Source organism: Papio anubis, chromosome 7 (assembly GCF_008728515.1).
Source record: "Papio anubis isolate 15944 chromosome 7, Panubis1.0, whole genome shotgun sequence".
Lineage (NCBI taxonomy): Eukaryota > Metazoa > Chordata > Mammalia > Primates > Cercopithecidae > Papio > Papio anubis.
Genome location: NC_044982.1, coordinates 136,077,575 through 136,092,765, shown reverse-complemented (window position 1 = coordinate 136,092,765; position 15,191 = coordinate 136,077,575). Strand labels below are relative to the sequence as shown.

General features: G+C 43.8%; 1 protein-coding gene and 2 long non-coding RNA genes across 5 annotated transcripts in view; 1 reads left to right on the top strand and 2 right to left on the bottom strand.

Annotated features, from left to right (window-relative positions):
• The window catches only part of LOC116275843 (RNA polymerase-associated protein LEO1), a 39,356-nt gene that overhangs the window by 23,297 nt on the left and 868 nt on the right, over window positions 1-15,191 (top strand). Inside the window, exons 8-11 of the mRNA XM_031668684.1 lie at window positions 1,210-1,344; window positions 2,164-2,299; window positions 4,127-4,313; window positions 6,705-6,802. Coding sequence (XP_031524544.1) covers window positions 1,210-1,344; window positions 2,164-2,299; window positions 4,127-4,313; window positions 6,705-6,802 — 556 coding nt within the window. The remainder of the gene's footprint in view (window positions 1-1,209; window positions 1,345-2,163; window positions 2,300-4,126; window positions 4,314-6,704; window positions 6,803-15,191) is intronic.
• LOC108586720 overlaps window positions 447-15,191 on the bottom strand; it is a 22,400-nt gene continuing 7,655 nt past the window's right edge. Inside the window, exons 3-4 of one of the 3 annotated variants that reach the window (XR_004185158.1) lie at window positions 1,870-3,954; window positions 447-792 (exon numbers count right to left, since the gene is read on the bottom strand). This is a non-coding gene — a long non-coding RNA (uncharacterized LOC108586720). Of the gene's footprint in view, window positions 793-1,869; window positions 3,955-15,191 lie in introns of those variants that run through there. The other 2 variants (XR_002523058.2, XR_004185159.1) reach the window with 2 other exon arrangements.
• Window positions 6,797-15,191, bottom strand: part of LOC116275844 — a 9,068-nt gene continuing 673 nt past the window's right edge. The window contains exons 2-3 of the long non-coding RNA XR_004185160.1: window positions 14,040-14,319; window positions 6,797-7,104 (exon numbers count right to left, since the gene is read on the bottom strand). This is a non-coding gene — a long non-coding RNA (uncharacterized LOC116275844). The remainder of the gene's footprint in view (window positions 7,105-14,039; window positions 14,320-15,191) is intronic.

Sequence of the window (15,191 nt, the reverse complement as noted above, 5' to 3'; positions counted from 1 at the left end):
GCCTAAAGGGTATTGACATACCCAGAATGGGTCAGGGATCAAGTTTTGAAATACTTTTTATTTTTAAATTTATTATTATTAGTTTTAGAAATGGGGTCTCTGTTGCCCATGTTGGAGTGCAGTGACATGATAATAGCTCAGTGGAGCCTCAAACTCCTAGTCCTAAGTGATCCTTCCACTTCCCAAGTAGCTGGGACTGCCTGGTGTGCACCACCCTGCATGGATTATGGGAAAAAATAAAAAAAGCCTGGGCACGGTGGCTCACACCTGTAATCCCAGCACTTTGGGAGGCCAAGGCAGGTGGATCACGAGGTCAGGAGTTCAAGACCAGCCTGGTCAAGATGGTGAAACCCCGTCTCTACTAAAAATTAGCTGGGTGTGGTGGCAGATGCCTGTAATCCCAGGTACTCTCAGGAGGCTGAGGCAGAGAATTCCTTGAACCCAGGAGGCGGAGGTTGCAGTGAGCTGAGATCGCACCACTGCATTCCAGCCTGGGCAATAGAGCAAGATGCCGTCTCACAAAAAAAAACCAACAAAAAACACTTTGTAGACACAGTTCTCCATATGTTGCTTAGGCTGGTCTTGAACTCCTGGGCTCAAGCGATCCTCCACCTCCCAAAGTGCTGGGATTACAGGCGTCAACCACCATGCCCAGCCACAAATTGACATTTTAGAAAAATTGCCCTTCACTGGGACTGTAGTAGAGCCTGGTAAATGTCCCAGCATGTGTTACTTCTTTGTAGTCAGTCAGTTTTTCTCATTATGACTTCTTATTTTCTTTCCTTCTGAATTCTATTTAAAGAGAGAGAGCAGCAGTTGAATCACGTTTTGTTTTGTTTTGTTTTTTTCCTTGAGATGGAGTCTCGTCTTATCGCCCAGGCTGGAGTGCAGTGGCACGATCTTGGCTTACTGCAACTCCACTTCCTGGGTTCAAGCAGTTCTCCTGCCTCAGCCTCCTGAGAGCTGGGACTACAGGTGTGCGCCACCACACCCAGCTGATTCTTGTATTTTTAGTAGAGACAGGGTTTCATCATGTTGGCCAGCCTGGTCTCAAACTCCTGACCTCGTGATCCCACCCGCCTCAGTCTCTCAAAGTGCTGGGATTACATGTTTGGGCCACCGTGCCCAGCCTGAATCACCTTTAAGTGAAGTAAGATGGTAGAGTGAAAGCTTTATGACTTTAGTATATGAAATGTTTCTTCTTTCCAGCATGTCCCTGCATTTAGGCAATGAAGTGTTTGATGTGTACAAAGCCCCACTGCAGGGCGACCATAATCATCTTTTTATAAGACAAGGTACTGGTCTACAGGGACAAGCAGTCTTTAAAACGAAACTCACCTTCAGGTAACTGTTATTATTATTATGTTTTTTTTTTATGGTAAAAGCAGTGAAACATAGATGTTTCTGTAATGCCTGCCACCTGATTGATGGAACCCCACGGTGTGATTCAGCAAGAACCAAGATCTTGTGCATAGTTCTGATGGTTCAAAGGTTATTTTGTCAAATACACTGAAAGTTGCTATTTCTTAGGGAACCAGGTCATGCTAACCAGACTTACAAGAGAATGTCAATGTATTTAATTCCAGTGACTATTATAACTACCTTGGGTAATGCTTATCTTTAGAGGGGGCACAATAATGTTGGTTATGATTTAGCTTTTTGAAATTGTAAAGGTCAACATACAGGCTTTGGAATCAGTTAGGCTCATATTTGAATTCCGTTTCCACTTGTGTGACCTTGTGCCACTTTCTCAATCTCTTTTTGCCTCAGTTTCCTAAATCTATAAAATAAGATAGTTATATTAACAATATTAACATATTAATACTAATTAAAAGTAATGGCAAAAGCCGTAATTACTTTTGCACCAACCTGTAGTATCTAATTCATGTTGCTTGAGCTCATCCATTTATTGCTTCTAGAAGGCGATCATGCCATACAGTCTTTTTTACAACCTTCTGTTTTCATTTGTGGAAAAAGAATGTCTCAGTGAGCCACAGAATGAAGAAAATCACAATCTTCCACCTGGTATATTCAGTCAAGTGTCCCTGCCTGTTTGTTCAGGTGACTAGGAAATGGTCACTGGGCTCTTCTGTGACGTGGGTATCACTGGCTCACAAATGTATCTGGTAAACAGTGAGATGCTCTTTGTTTATTTCCTGGCAGACCTCACTCTACGGACAGTGCCACACATAGAAAGATGACTCTGTCGCTTGCAGATAGGTGTTCAAAGACACAGAAGATTAGAATCTTGCCAATGGCTGGTCGTGATCCTGAATGCCAACGCACAGAAATGATTAAGGTATGTTTGCTAAGCCTTATCCTGGGATTCTTTGTTAATTAGGAAAGTATTTCCCAAAATGCTTGTTCTTCATCTCTTATTGGCCCACCTTTTCCTCTTCCAACCGACATGAATAGGGAGCTGGATTCATTTCCTCAGCATTCGCCAAACAATGCGTGATGCGGCGATGACAGTAAAACAGACACATGGCTCAAGTTCTCTCTTCACCAGGCCCTGAGAGTTCAGCAACAAACCAGTGATTGAAATATCTGAATTTTCATGTATAAGTCCAAAGATCATTAAGTCTTCTATGTGTGGTTTAGAATCCATGTCAGAAGTCAGTGGAGATACTAGAGAGTAGTGTAAAATAGAGAAGAGACCAGGAGTTTGAATGAGAGAGTGCCTAAAGGAGACTCTGGTAAAGAATAAGACGAGCTTATGAGTTTTTAAGGTCAGTTTGTAACATTCTACCTGGTATATTTTCAAATGTGACCCAGCTGTTAATTAGGCACAAGTTTATTTGGGGCGTTGTACCTAATCGATAGAGCATGCGCTCATATTGGCCATTGGCCTTTCCTGCAGCACTATGTTTGAGAAGCCAGATGCAATGGTAGAGGCTCATCATTTCTCCTCTCCATCTCCTCTAATCCCTACTAGATTTTGGCCTTTGCCCAACCTGCCTTTGTGATTATATTGTTTAGTGAAGCAGGGCATGGTGAGGCTAAGACAGTCCAGTTGCCTCAGGGCCTTTCTTACTAATCTTATGGTCAGGCTCTGCTGCAGGTTTGGCTCTGAGCCCTTACTTTTTCCTCCATCCTATATTTGTTCATCGAGGCAGATTAAACCAGATCTCATAGCAGTACCTAACCCAGTGGTATATAGGGGCATTTGCTTTGGAGCTGGGCTTGTTCCATTTCCCCACCTTTTCTGTACAGGCTAAGGGAGTTGGAGGAACCTGCAGATTCCAGCCTCAGCATTACTGGAGGAGCTCTTGAACCACTTTAAGCATCCCCCTACACCCTCCTCCATGTCCCCAGCTCCTGTGAAAATGTAGACAAGGAGTCAGCTAGTTTGTTCTCAGTCCCTGTACTACTGACAGTGATTTTTACTCTAACCTCCGTACAGCCACATATTACAAAAACAATCTGTTTCATAGAATTCCTAGCAATAGATGTGGAGTTGTGTATGATAATACAGAGCAATTGGATGAGGAAGACCTTCAAAGAAATCCCAGAATATCCCTGAAACCTACTCGAACACCACTCCTACCCCCAACCTGGTTTAACATCAAGATGCAGAATGCCAGGCAGTGCAAAAGAAACGAAAGCTCTACCTTGTGGCTTTAGGACGCTCCCCAGCCTGTCATCAGGAGCCGTGAGGAGCTGTCTGGGTTGAGGGGCTGAGGGGCTGGGACCAGAATATCTGGAACTATGGGCGTTTGGTAGAGCTGGGGCAGATCAGGTGTCTGTGGTTCAGGGATGAACAGGAACAGCCACTGCTACTCCAGGGAGTCAGTTTAGGTGTCTGCTGGGCATGGATGGGGTTTCTCAGGCGGGTCGCTTCTCTCTGGGTTAAGTGGCAGCACAGGACACCAGCACGGCTCCCAAGGACACACCTGTGCCAATGCCAGTTGGGCCGGTTAGTGTCAGGGCTCCCTTGTGTTGCCTTCGCTCCTCCTGCAAACCAAACCAGAGGGTCCATGTGGAGGCACAGAGGTGTGATGGGGAACACACATGGGACAGCTGTTATCTTGACCAGACATTACATGCTGTTTGTGATAAAAGTGGGTTCAAGTGGGCACAAAAGTAGCTCCTTTTTAGGTTAAAGAGGTTATTTGCTTCTTTACAGAAAGAAGAAGAACGTTTGAGGGCTTCCATACGTAGGGAATCTCAGCAGCGCCGAATGAGAGAGAAACAGCACCAGCGGGGGCTGAGTGCCAGTTACCTGGAACCTGATCGATATGATGAGGAGGAGGAAGGCGAGGAGTCCATCAGCTTGGCTGCCATTAAAAACCGATATAAAGGGGGCATTCGAGGTGAGTCATGTGTGGAAATTACATTTCATCATTTCAGGATTCTGGACTTCATCCTAGCATTGGATGTAATCTGACTGCCAAGTCAATGGACCTTTTTTTTTTTTTTTTGAGACAGAGTCTTGCTCTGTCATTCAAGCTGTAGTGCAGTGGTGTGATCTCGGCTCACTGCATCCTCTGCCTCCCGGGTTCAAGTGATTCTCCTGCCTCAGCCTCCCGAGTAGCTGGGATTACAGGTGTGCACCACCACACCCGGCTAATTTTTGTATTTTCAGTAGAGACGGGGTTTCACCATTGACCAGGCTGGTCTCAAACTCCTGACCTCAAATGATCTGTCCGCTTTGGCCTCCCAAAGTGCTGGGATTACAGGCATGAGCCACTGTGCCTGGCCAGGACATTTTTAAAGAACCGGTTGTCATGAGTGATCTTAGTTCATTCAGATGGGCTTGAAAGGTAGGAACTGCTGTTGTTCCCACTTTGGGTTTTATCCCTTGAGCTTCTGCTTTCTGACTTGAGAATCTGTCAATTATATTGGAACTTCTGTAAACTTTTTTTTATTACCTAATTGGGAATCAAGAAATTAAACTATTCCGAAATTATGTGATATTTTCTTTCATTCTTCTTCTACATTTCTCTTAGAAGCATATTTCCTCCTTTCGCAAGTATCAGTGATTTCTGATGGTTACCGTGTTTTCCACACATCCTGAATTTTAGGCAGATGCTCAACACTTGACATGCATCCTATTTGATCCTCATAACAACATTATGATCTAGTTGCTCTTATTTCCTTGTTCTTATTGCAGAAACTGAGACTTTGAGAGGTTGAATAACTTGCCCAAAGGCACGTAGTTGCTAAGTGGTCAGTTCTTAAACCAAGGTCATCTGACTTCTGAGACATCTGTCCCACCTGGTTCTTACCCAGGGGTTCCCCCAAGCCAGTAGCAAGAAGACATGCTGAAAAGCAAACGAAGAAGACCTGGCTGGCCTCGACCCTGCCCACTCTCATCTCAGTCCTGCCACTTTTTAGTTGTGTAACTTCTGAAGAGTTACATAGTCTCCCTTAACTTCTGTTGCCTCATCATGACAAACACAACCTATTAATAATGGTAGTTAGAACATAAGGTTGTTTTGAGGATTACATGATATAATATATTTAAAGTACCTAGCCTAGAGCCTGGCATATAACAAGTAAATTTTTAAAACACCCAAATTTATTTTTCTCTGACTCTCCTGTGAAACTCATTTCTCCTTTTCTTGTAGTGACTGCATTTGGTCTGGTGACCTGTTACATATTACCTATCTATTATTTTTTTGGGGGCCACAGTACAGAGACCCTTTCTTTTTTGTCAATGCTGATTTCCCATAGAAAAAGATTCAATTGTGTGGAAATAAACCACACAAAAATTAAATAAAAATTTTAAAAATCTGAGGATGCTTTAAGGGAGAGAGGTATGTAACATTCAGGTCACCAGAGATTAAAAATCTAGCACATGAGTCTAGTAGTGCTCAGATCCATACAGTAATCAGATAGACAAGGAGCGGGGACAAAGGGAAGGCTTTGGGTTTTGAGGGGAGGGGCTTGGTCTAAAGTCCTTGGCTCTTATTCCACCCAGAGGTTCACCTGGGCTTGGGCAGCGGAGCAGATGGGCGCCCCTCTGCATCTCTCTTTGAAAAGTCCACCTGGCAACAAATGGTCTTTACAGGACCAGGAAAACACTTTCTTGCTTTACCTTCAAAGCTCATTTTGGAATTAACTGTTACTGGTGGAAGAATGTCTCAGGCTTTAATAGTTGACTTCGGAAGAGTAGGGTATCTGCTTCTTTAGAAACCTTGCACACAAGCCTTTTTGATCTTTAAAGGTGGTCAGGTTTTTGTATTTTGAGAGGGTAAGTCTGCTTTATTTCAACATATCTAAAATTTATATTTATCTTTAAATCAAAAACTTTAAAATTATTTGGTTCCTCTGGGAGGAAATATACAGAGGGAACTAAAGATATTTATGAGAAGAAACCATTTAAGAATGAATAGTTCACTGTCTTCGAAAGTCACTCACAGCTGGGCACAGTGGCTCATGCCTATAATCCCAGCACTGTAGGAGGCTGAAGAAGGAGGATTGCTTGATTCTAAGAGTTCAAGACCAGCCTGTGCAACATAGCAAGACTTCATCTCCACTAAAAGGAAAAAAATACTAGCTGGGCATGGGTAGGTAGTGCACACCTGTGGTCCCACCTACTTGGGAGGCTGAGGCAGGAAGATCACCTGAGCCCAGGAGGTCAAGGCTGCAGTGAGCCATGATTATGCCACTTCTCTCCAGCCTGGGCCTCAAAGCAAGACCCTGTCTCAGGAAAAAAAAAAAAAAAAAAGGTCACTCACAATCTATACTTTTGCTTTCAGAGGAACGAGCCAGAATCTATTCATCAGACAGTGATGAGGGGTCAGAAGAAGATAAGGCTCAAAGATTACTCAAAGCAAAGAAGCTTACCAGTGATGAGGTAAGACCAAATTTATTCAATTCTAGGGGTTTATCCTGTACTCAGGAGCCAACTGCTTTGAATGAAGAGCTTACAGATCAGGCAGGCACAAATTAGTTGTCTACACACTTCACTGAAATCCAGCGAGATAAATGCAGTAACAAGACAGAGTGCTCCAGAGGAGGGTCTGATACCAGTATTTAGAGAGGTCTTAGAAGGCTGCATGGAGGATGAGACTTCTTGCTGGGTGTTGAAGAGTGATCAGAAGCTTGCTGGGCAAACTGTCCTATATCTGGTAGGTCACTCTGGATAGATGGAAAGGCCTGGAAGAAAAGGTGCAGGTCCCTGACATACCAAGGCTCATCCAAGAGAGAGTGATAGATCATTCAGTGTGGTAGACCAGAGGGTGTATCTCCTTTTTGTAAAAATTCTCAGTATTTTTTTTTATTAGGAAAATAATTCATTCTTGGTTAGAGGTGGTGGCTTATGCCTGTAATCCCAGTATTTTGGGAGGCCTAGGCAGGCAGATCGCTTGAGCTCAGGAGTTTGAGACTAGACTGGGCAACATAGGGAGACCCCATCTCTCCAAAAAAGTACAAAAATTAGCTGGGGGTAGTGGTGTGTGCCTGTAGTCTCAGCTACCAGAGTCTTGAGGTGGGAGGATTGTTGGGGTGGGAGGATTGTTGGGGTGGGAGGACTGTTGGGGTGGGAGGACTGTTGGGGTGGGAGGATTCTTGAGGCTGCAGTGAGGCATGATTGCACCACTGCGCTCCAGCTTGGGCAACAGAATGGGACCCTGTCTCCAAAAAAAAAAAAAAAGAAAAAGAATTCATTCTTGTGTTGGGAAAACATATTTTCTTTTTATTTAGATGAAATAGTATTTGGCCGGGCACGGTGGTTCACGGCTGTAATCCCAGCACTTTGAGAGGCCGAGGCAGGCGGATCACTTGAGGTTGGGAGTTCCAGACTAGCCTGACCAACATGGAGAAACCTCGTCTCCACTAAAAATACAAATTAGCAGGACATGGTGGCGCATGCCTGTAATCCCAGCTACTCACAGCCTCAGGAGACTGAGGCAGGAGAATCGCCTGAACCCGGGAGGCAGAGGTTGCGGTGAGCTGAGATCGTGCCATTGCACTCCAGCCTGGGCAACAGGAGTGAAACTCCATCTAAAAAAAAAAAAAAAAAAAAAAGAAAGAAAGTATTTGAAATTGTATTGAGTAATAAATTGAAATAAGTTTTCATTTATTATTGACAAAATAAATTATTTTAAACAGTATTCTTTTCCTATTATAAGAGAATAGGCCCTGAGAATTTTTCTTTTTCTTTTTTTTTTAAGCCTTGCTCTGTCGCCCAGGCTGGAGCGCAGTGGCATGACCTCGGCTCACTGCAAGCTCTGCCTCCCAGGTTCATGCCATTCTGCCTCAGCCTCCCGAGTAGCTGGGACTACAGGTGCCCGCCACCACGCCTGGCTAATTTTTTATATTTTTAGTAGAGATGGGGTTTCACCGTGTTAGTCAGGATGGTCTCGATCTCCTGATCTCGTGATCTGCCCGCCTCGGCCTCTCAAAGTGTTGGGATTACAGGCGTGAGCCACCATGCCCAGCCTCTTTCTTTTTCTTAATACCCCAGCAAGTATTTCACACCCCACTGGGTGATGCAGAGATACTGAGAAATTTAAAGTCTTTATTATACCAGTGAAATACTATATAAAGTAAAATACTATATATGGTAGAGCAGATGGTGAAAAGTGGTCAGGAGACAAATTCTGCAGGAAAGGGATATAGAGAATGTTCTGGGGGGTCTTGGGAGTTGGGATATTGTACTTTTAGAAATACTGTTCAGGGAAGCTCTCACTGGAATGGTGATCTTTGAGTAAGCATCTGAAGGTAGTGACAGTGAACTGTTCAGCTCTCTGGAGAGTGGTGCATGCAGAATTAGGAAGTGCAAAGGCCCTGAGGTAGGAACCTGCCTGGCATGTGTGAAGAAAGCACAGAGGCTGAAGCTGGAGCCTTGTGAGGGAGAGGGCAGAAATATGATGGGGCCAGATCACCTACGGCCTCACACCATTTGTAAGGCCTTTTTTTTTTTTTTTGTATTTTTTGTAGAGACAGGGTTTCAGCATGTTGCCCAGGCTGGTCCTGAATTCCTGGACTCAAGCAATGTGCTTGCCTCAGCTTCCCAAAGTGCCGGGATTACGGGCATAAGCCACCATGACAGACTGATTTTTTTTTTTTTGGTTTTTTATTCTGAGTGGTTTTCGTTGGAGGTTTTCAGCAGAGGAGAGAAGATACGATTTAACTTTTAGTAGATCACTGACTGCTTTGTTGAGAGTATGTTGATTGTGCCTGTGAAATAATGGCCTTACCTGTTTCCCAGGTATCTATAGATCAAGGTAGCATAGCAGAGCTAAGAGAGTAGAGGCTTTGGAGTCTTAAAAGACTACCTAGGTTTGAATCCTGCTTCTACTACTGAAATCTTTTATCTTAAATATCTGGCTTTTCTGAACCTCATTTTTCTCTAAGCGTTGCTGTAAAATTAAAATTTTATATCATGTGTATAAATTAAAGTTTACACATAGTATATATAAAAGTATATAAATACATATTTATATTATGAAGATATCATTACTATTTCAAAGTGTGATGAAATTGGAATTTTTAAAAGGCACATGGAAACAGATTGTTGACCATTTCAGTTTGTTCTCTGACAAGTACGCCTAAACTCTCTTAAGATAAGGACTTCCCTTAAGTATCATTCAGGAGTAAATCAGTAATGTACCAGACAGCATGATTATTAGCAATTAAAAATTATAACTAATTTTTTAAAAATTCTTATTTCTATCCTTTACCCTAACTGGTACCTTTGTAAAGCTATGTAGCTGAAATTCCTATTTTCTTCGTTGGTATCTTTATCTGAAATATATTTTATCCTCTTGAAACATTTTCAGTGGTTATGCAATTTTAGAGCAATTTTCTTTCAGGAGATTTTTGGCTTCCATTATTATTATTGAAAAATGAGCTTTCTAATGGTGATTTCTTTTGGCACTTTGAATATGCCATCCTCTGCCTTCTGCCCTCCATTGTTCTGATGAGAAGCCAGCTCTTTATCGTCTTGAGATTCCCTTGTATGTGACCAATCATTTTTCTCTAGCTGTTTTCAGGAATTTTTTTGTCTTTCAGCGTTTTTACTGTGATGTATCTGCATGTGGTTCTCTTTGCATTTATTCTACTTGCAATTTGTTGAGCTTCTTGGATGTGTAGGTTAATGTTTTTCAACAAATCTGGGAAGTTTTCAGTCACTGTTTCATTTAATACTTTTTCTGCTGTTTTCCCTCCTCTCCTGCTGTTCCCATTAGGTATATGTTGGTGTGTTTAGTGGTGTCTCGCATTTCTCTGGGACTCTATTCATTTTTCTTCATTCTCTTTTCTCCGTTCTTCAGACTGCATAATCTCTTCGTTCCATCATTAAGTCTGCTGATCCTAGTTCAAATCTACTATTGTGCCCCTCTGGTCACATTTCATTTCAGTTACCCTTTCAGTGTAAGAATTACCATTTGATCCTTTTTTTTTTTTTTTAATCATTTCTGTCACTTTATTGATATTCTCTCTTGATAATACATTATTACCAGGCCTTTCTTTCTTTTCTTTTTTTTTTGAGACAGGGTCTCACTCTGCTGCCCAGGCTGGATTGCAGTGGTGCAATCTTGGCTCACTGCAACCTCCACCTCCCAGGTTTAAGTGATTCTCCTGCCTCAGCCTCCCAAGTAGCTGGGATTACAGGTGTGTGCCACCACACCTGGCTAATTTTTGTACTTTTAGTAGAGACAGGGTTTCACTGTGTTGGCCAGGCTGGTCTCGAACTCCTGACCTTGTGATTCACCTGCCTTGGCCTCCCAAAGTGCTGGGATTAAAGGCGTGAGCCACCGTACCCAGCCTATTTTTAAATTTATTTAATTTAATTAATTTATTTATTTTTGAGACAGATTTTCACACTGTCACCCAGGCTGGAGTGCAGTGGCACGATCTTGGCTTACTTCAACCTCCGCCTCCTGGGTTCAAGCGATTCTCCTGCCTCAGCCTCCCGAGCAGCTGGGATTACAGGTGCCCGCCACCACGTCCGGCTAATTTTTTTGTATTTTTAGTAGACATGGGGTTTCACTATGTTGGCCAGGCTGGTCTCGACCTCCTGACCTCGTGATCTGCCTGCCTTGGTCTCCTAAAGTGCTGGGATTACAGGTGTGAGCCACCGCGCCCAGCCTATTTTTTATACACAGAGGGTCTCACTTTGTTGCCCAAGCTGGTCTCAAACTTCTGAACTCAAGGGATCCTCCGACCTCGACCACCCAAAGTGCTGGGATTACAGGCATGAGCCACTGTGCTCGGCACTAGACAAAATTTGTTGGTGTTTTTTTTTTTTTTTTTTTTTTTTGAGAACAAGTCTCATTCTCTTGCCCAGGCTGGATTGCAGTGGTGCCATCTTGGCTCACTGCAGCCTTCACCTCCTGGGTTCAAGCAATTCTCCTGCCTCAGCCTTCCTAGTAGTTGGGATTATAGGCACCCGCCACCATGCCCAGCTAATTTTTGTATTTTTAGTAGAGACGGAGTTTTGCCATGTTGGTCAGGCTGGTCTCAAACTCCTGACATCAGACGATCCACCTGCCTTGGCCTCCCAAAGTGCTGGGATTACAGGTGTGAGCCACTGCGCCTGGCCAAAATTTGTTTCATTGTTCTGCAACATACTTGTTTTAAATTAGATGAGGCAACATCTTAATGATACATTTATAGTGCTGAACTGTTGGCAAACGTGAGTCCTCATCTAAGCAGATGCTATCTTTTTCTTGGCAAATAGAAACTGTGAATGAAAATTGAGAAGTATCATGGGACTTCTGTCTATTCCTAGTATTCTCAGAAGTGAGTTTTTTTTTTTTTTTAAGTGATCCATCAGATAGCCTTCTTCTAGGCTGGGCAGTTGCAAACCTATACTGCCTGACTTAAAAATGCCTCTTGGGAATGGCCACCTAGCTATTACAGGAACCACCCTCTACCTCCCTTATCCAAATACTCTCTTTCAGGTCTTCCTGCACTCTTCCCTTTCCTGCCCTGACAACAAAGATTTTACTTCTTCCTGGACCTCTCAACCCCTGCCACTGCCTCTTCATGTTACCCTAGTGTGAGTCCTGGTCATGCGTTACAATGGAAGAAGGAATGGGAGCATTCCTGTTCTAAGTCCCTCTCTGTTCTTTGCACACTAAAGCCCACCCAAACATCGGGAGCCTGGGTATGCCTCTGATATTAAGGGGAGTTTTCAGACCCCAGGTCCATAGCCCAGAGAACACCATTATCATCATAGCATGCCTTGAAATGGAGGTGAGGGCCAGTCTATAGTAGAGTGAACTGCATCGATTTTGGTGCTACCCTTTCCCACTTGTATGGCCTTGGGCCAGTCATCTCGTATTTCTGAGTCTATCTCCTCATCTGATCAATGGAGTTTATGCTCCCTGTCTTGTAAAAATGTTGTATTACAGTATTAATAAACAACAGATTTGAAAGTAACACAATATGTAGTAGCTGAACAAGAAATACTATTTTCCCTTTTCAAACAGAGTCTAAGTTACCAAAAAGAAGAAAAATGTAAAGGAGAGCTTTTTATTCTCCCTCATTTTTTTAAGTAGTTAAAACTTTACAAAACCTCAATTACCTCAAAGATCTAGATAAACAGGTAGGGGGAGAAACCGTGTGCTGGTACTCTGTTCTCCAGGAGTCTGGGAAAAGGGAAAGGCCCGAACTGAAAGAAACATGGAGACAGTGGAAGGGAGAGGTATCAAGGCCAACCCTCGGCTTCTTAGACAAAAGAGGTACCTGCTGTGAAGGATTAGTTAGAACATGGTGCCAGGCAGCCTTCTCTCTGTGTCTCTTTCTCCAGCTCTCCCTCTTGAGACTCCATTTCCCCTCTGACAACCCTGCCTTATCTTCATAACTGTGGACTGTTTCTGTACCTACAGGGACCTGCATTCGTGACTGTATTAGCAAGTTTTCTTTTAGACTTAATAAACATATTTTTGTCATTTACTGCATTTATATATGACACTGGGATCCATTCCAGTTATGTTCAGTAAGGCAGCATCCCACATCCTGAAGGCTTCTGTCACCTTTCTAAGTCCTGGGAGTCTGAGAAACTATACACCTTTGCTCTGTGTGATGGCTGACTGGCTGGCTTGCTTATTTATTTATTTATTTGTTTGTTTGAGATGGAGTCTTGCTCTGTTGCCCAGGCTGGAGTGCAGCACCGTGATCTCGGCTCACTGCATACTCTGCCTCCTGGGTTCAAGTAATTCTCCTGCCTCAGCCTCCAAATCCACGCCCAGCTAATTTTTGTATTTTTTAGTAGAGACAGGGTTTCACCATGTTGGCCAGGCTGGTCTCTAACTTCTGACCTCAAGTAATCTGCCTTCTGCAGCCTCTCAAAGTGCTAGGATTATAGGCACGAGCGACACGTGACCTTATTATTTATTAAAATTTTTTTTGTAACAATTATTATTATTTTTTTTTGGTGAAGACAGATGTCTTACCATGTTGCCCTGGTTGGTCTCACTCAAACTCCTGGCCTCAAGTGATTCTCCTGCTTTGGCCTCCCAAAGCCCTGGGATTACAGGCATGAGCCACTGCGCCCATTCCCTTTGTTGTGTTTTTCTGTGCTCATGTCTAGCTGCCAGAGAAGTCAGTCCTTGGCAGGCTTTTTTTTTTAATGAGACGAAGTCCTGCTCCGTCTCACAGGCTAGAGTGCAGCAGCGTGGTCTCGGCTCACTGCAACTTCCGCCTCCTGGGTTCAAGCAATTCCCCTGCGTTAGCCTCCCAAGTAGCTGGGATTACAGGTGCCTGCTACCATGCCCGGCTAATTTTTTTGTAGTTTTAGTAGAGATGGGGTTTCACCATGTTGGCCAGGCTGGTCTTGAACTCCTGAGCTCGTAGTCCGCCTGCGTTGGCCTCCCAAAGTGCTGGGATTACAGGCATGAGCCACCACACCCAGACTTTTTTTTTTTTTTTTGAGACGGAGTCTCGCTCTGTTGCCCAGGCTGGAGAGCAGTGGCATGATTTCTGCCCACTGCAACCTCCACCTCCCGGGTTCAAGTGATTCTCCTGCCTCAGCCTCCTGAGTAGCTGGGACTACAGGCATGCACCACATCTGGCTAATTTTTTGTATTTTTCATGCAGACGGGGTTTCACCATCTTGGTCAGGCTGCTTTCAAACTCCTGACCTTGTGATCTGCTGGTCTCAGCCTCCCAAAGTGCTGGGATTACAGGCATGAGCCATCGCGCCCAGCCAGTCCTTGGCAGGCTTTCCAAAGCAGAACTTCACAGCTTCTCACTCCAGAGGATGGATTAGGACTGGTGCCAGTGAGACTTCTTTGGGAGAGACCTGGCCATCTCCTGGCTGCTGCTGTCCAGGGACCTTTAGGACAGGCTGGACCATCTTTTAGAATTACCATGCTAGTTCTTTTAGTGATTCAAATTTCATCTCCTTAAAGGATTTTAGAGCTGAAAAGACAAACACACCAAGGCTCATTTTTGGAAGGTTACCAAAAAATAGTGATTGCATGTAAAATGTTTAAGATAAGATTTTTCCTTTGAAAATTAAAAGACAAGTAGTGTGATTGAATGTGCTCTTTGCCTGTGGGGCTGGGAGAGAAGTATTTGGGTTTGCTCTAGCCTGTAGAGTAGACAGGAGGGGCTCTTGTTCCTTCTTGGGGGCAGGATCTATCTTTCAGTGTTGCTGTTTAGGTAATTTCCCTGCTGCCAGCTGGGAAGTAAATGGAGGAGGAGGACTTCTCTAAATCCCTTACTGTGGATTCATAACTTCCCCCCTTTGAATTCTCCTATGGCCTTTCAGGTCTGTGGGAATGTATTTGGGATAACAAGGCAGAAAACAAGTGTGAGATGCTATCTTGTCTGTCAGAGGGCCAGCCATGAGAACCATCAGAAAAAAGTGGGCATACCAGGTTGCATTCTACATCTAGCAGCCTGTGGTCACAGCAGCAAGATGTCTGGCTTTCCCTAACTTCAACCTTCAAACCGTTTGTTCATCCCATTTAATTTTTAATTTTTATTTATTTTTGAGACAGAGTCTTGCTTGCTCTGTTGCCCAGGCTGGAATATATTGGCGCGATCTCAGCTTACTGCAGCCTTTATCTCCTGAGTTCAAGCGATTCTCCTGCTTCATTCTCTTAAGTAGCTGGGATTACAGGCGCGTGCCACCACACCTGGCTAATTTTTGTATTTTTAGTAGAAATGGAGTTTTGCCATGTTGGCCAGGCTGGTTTCAAACTCCTGACCTCAGGTGATCCACCCCCTTTGGCCTTCCAAAGTGCTAGGATTACAGGCATGAGCCATCGTGCCCGGCCCATCCCACT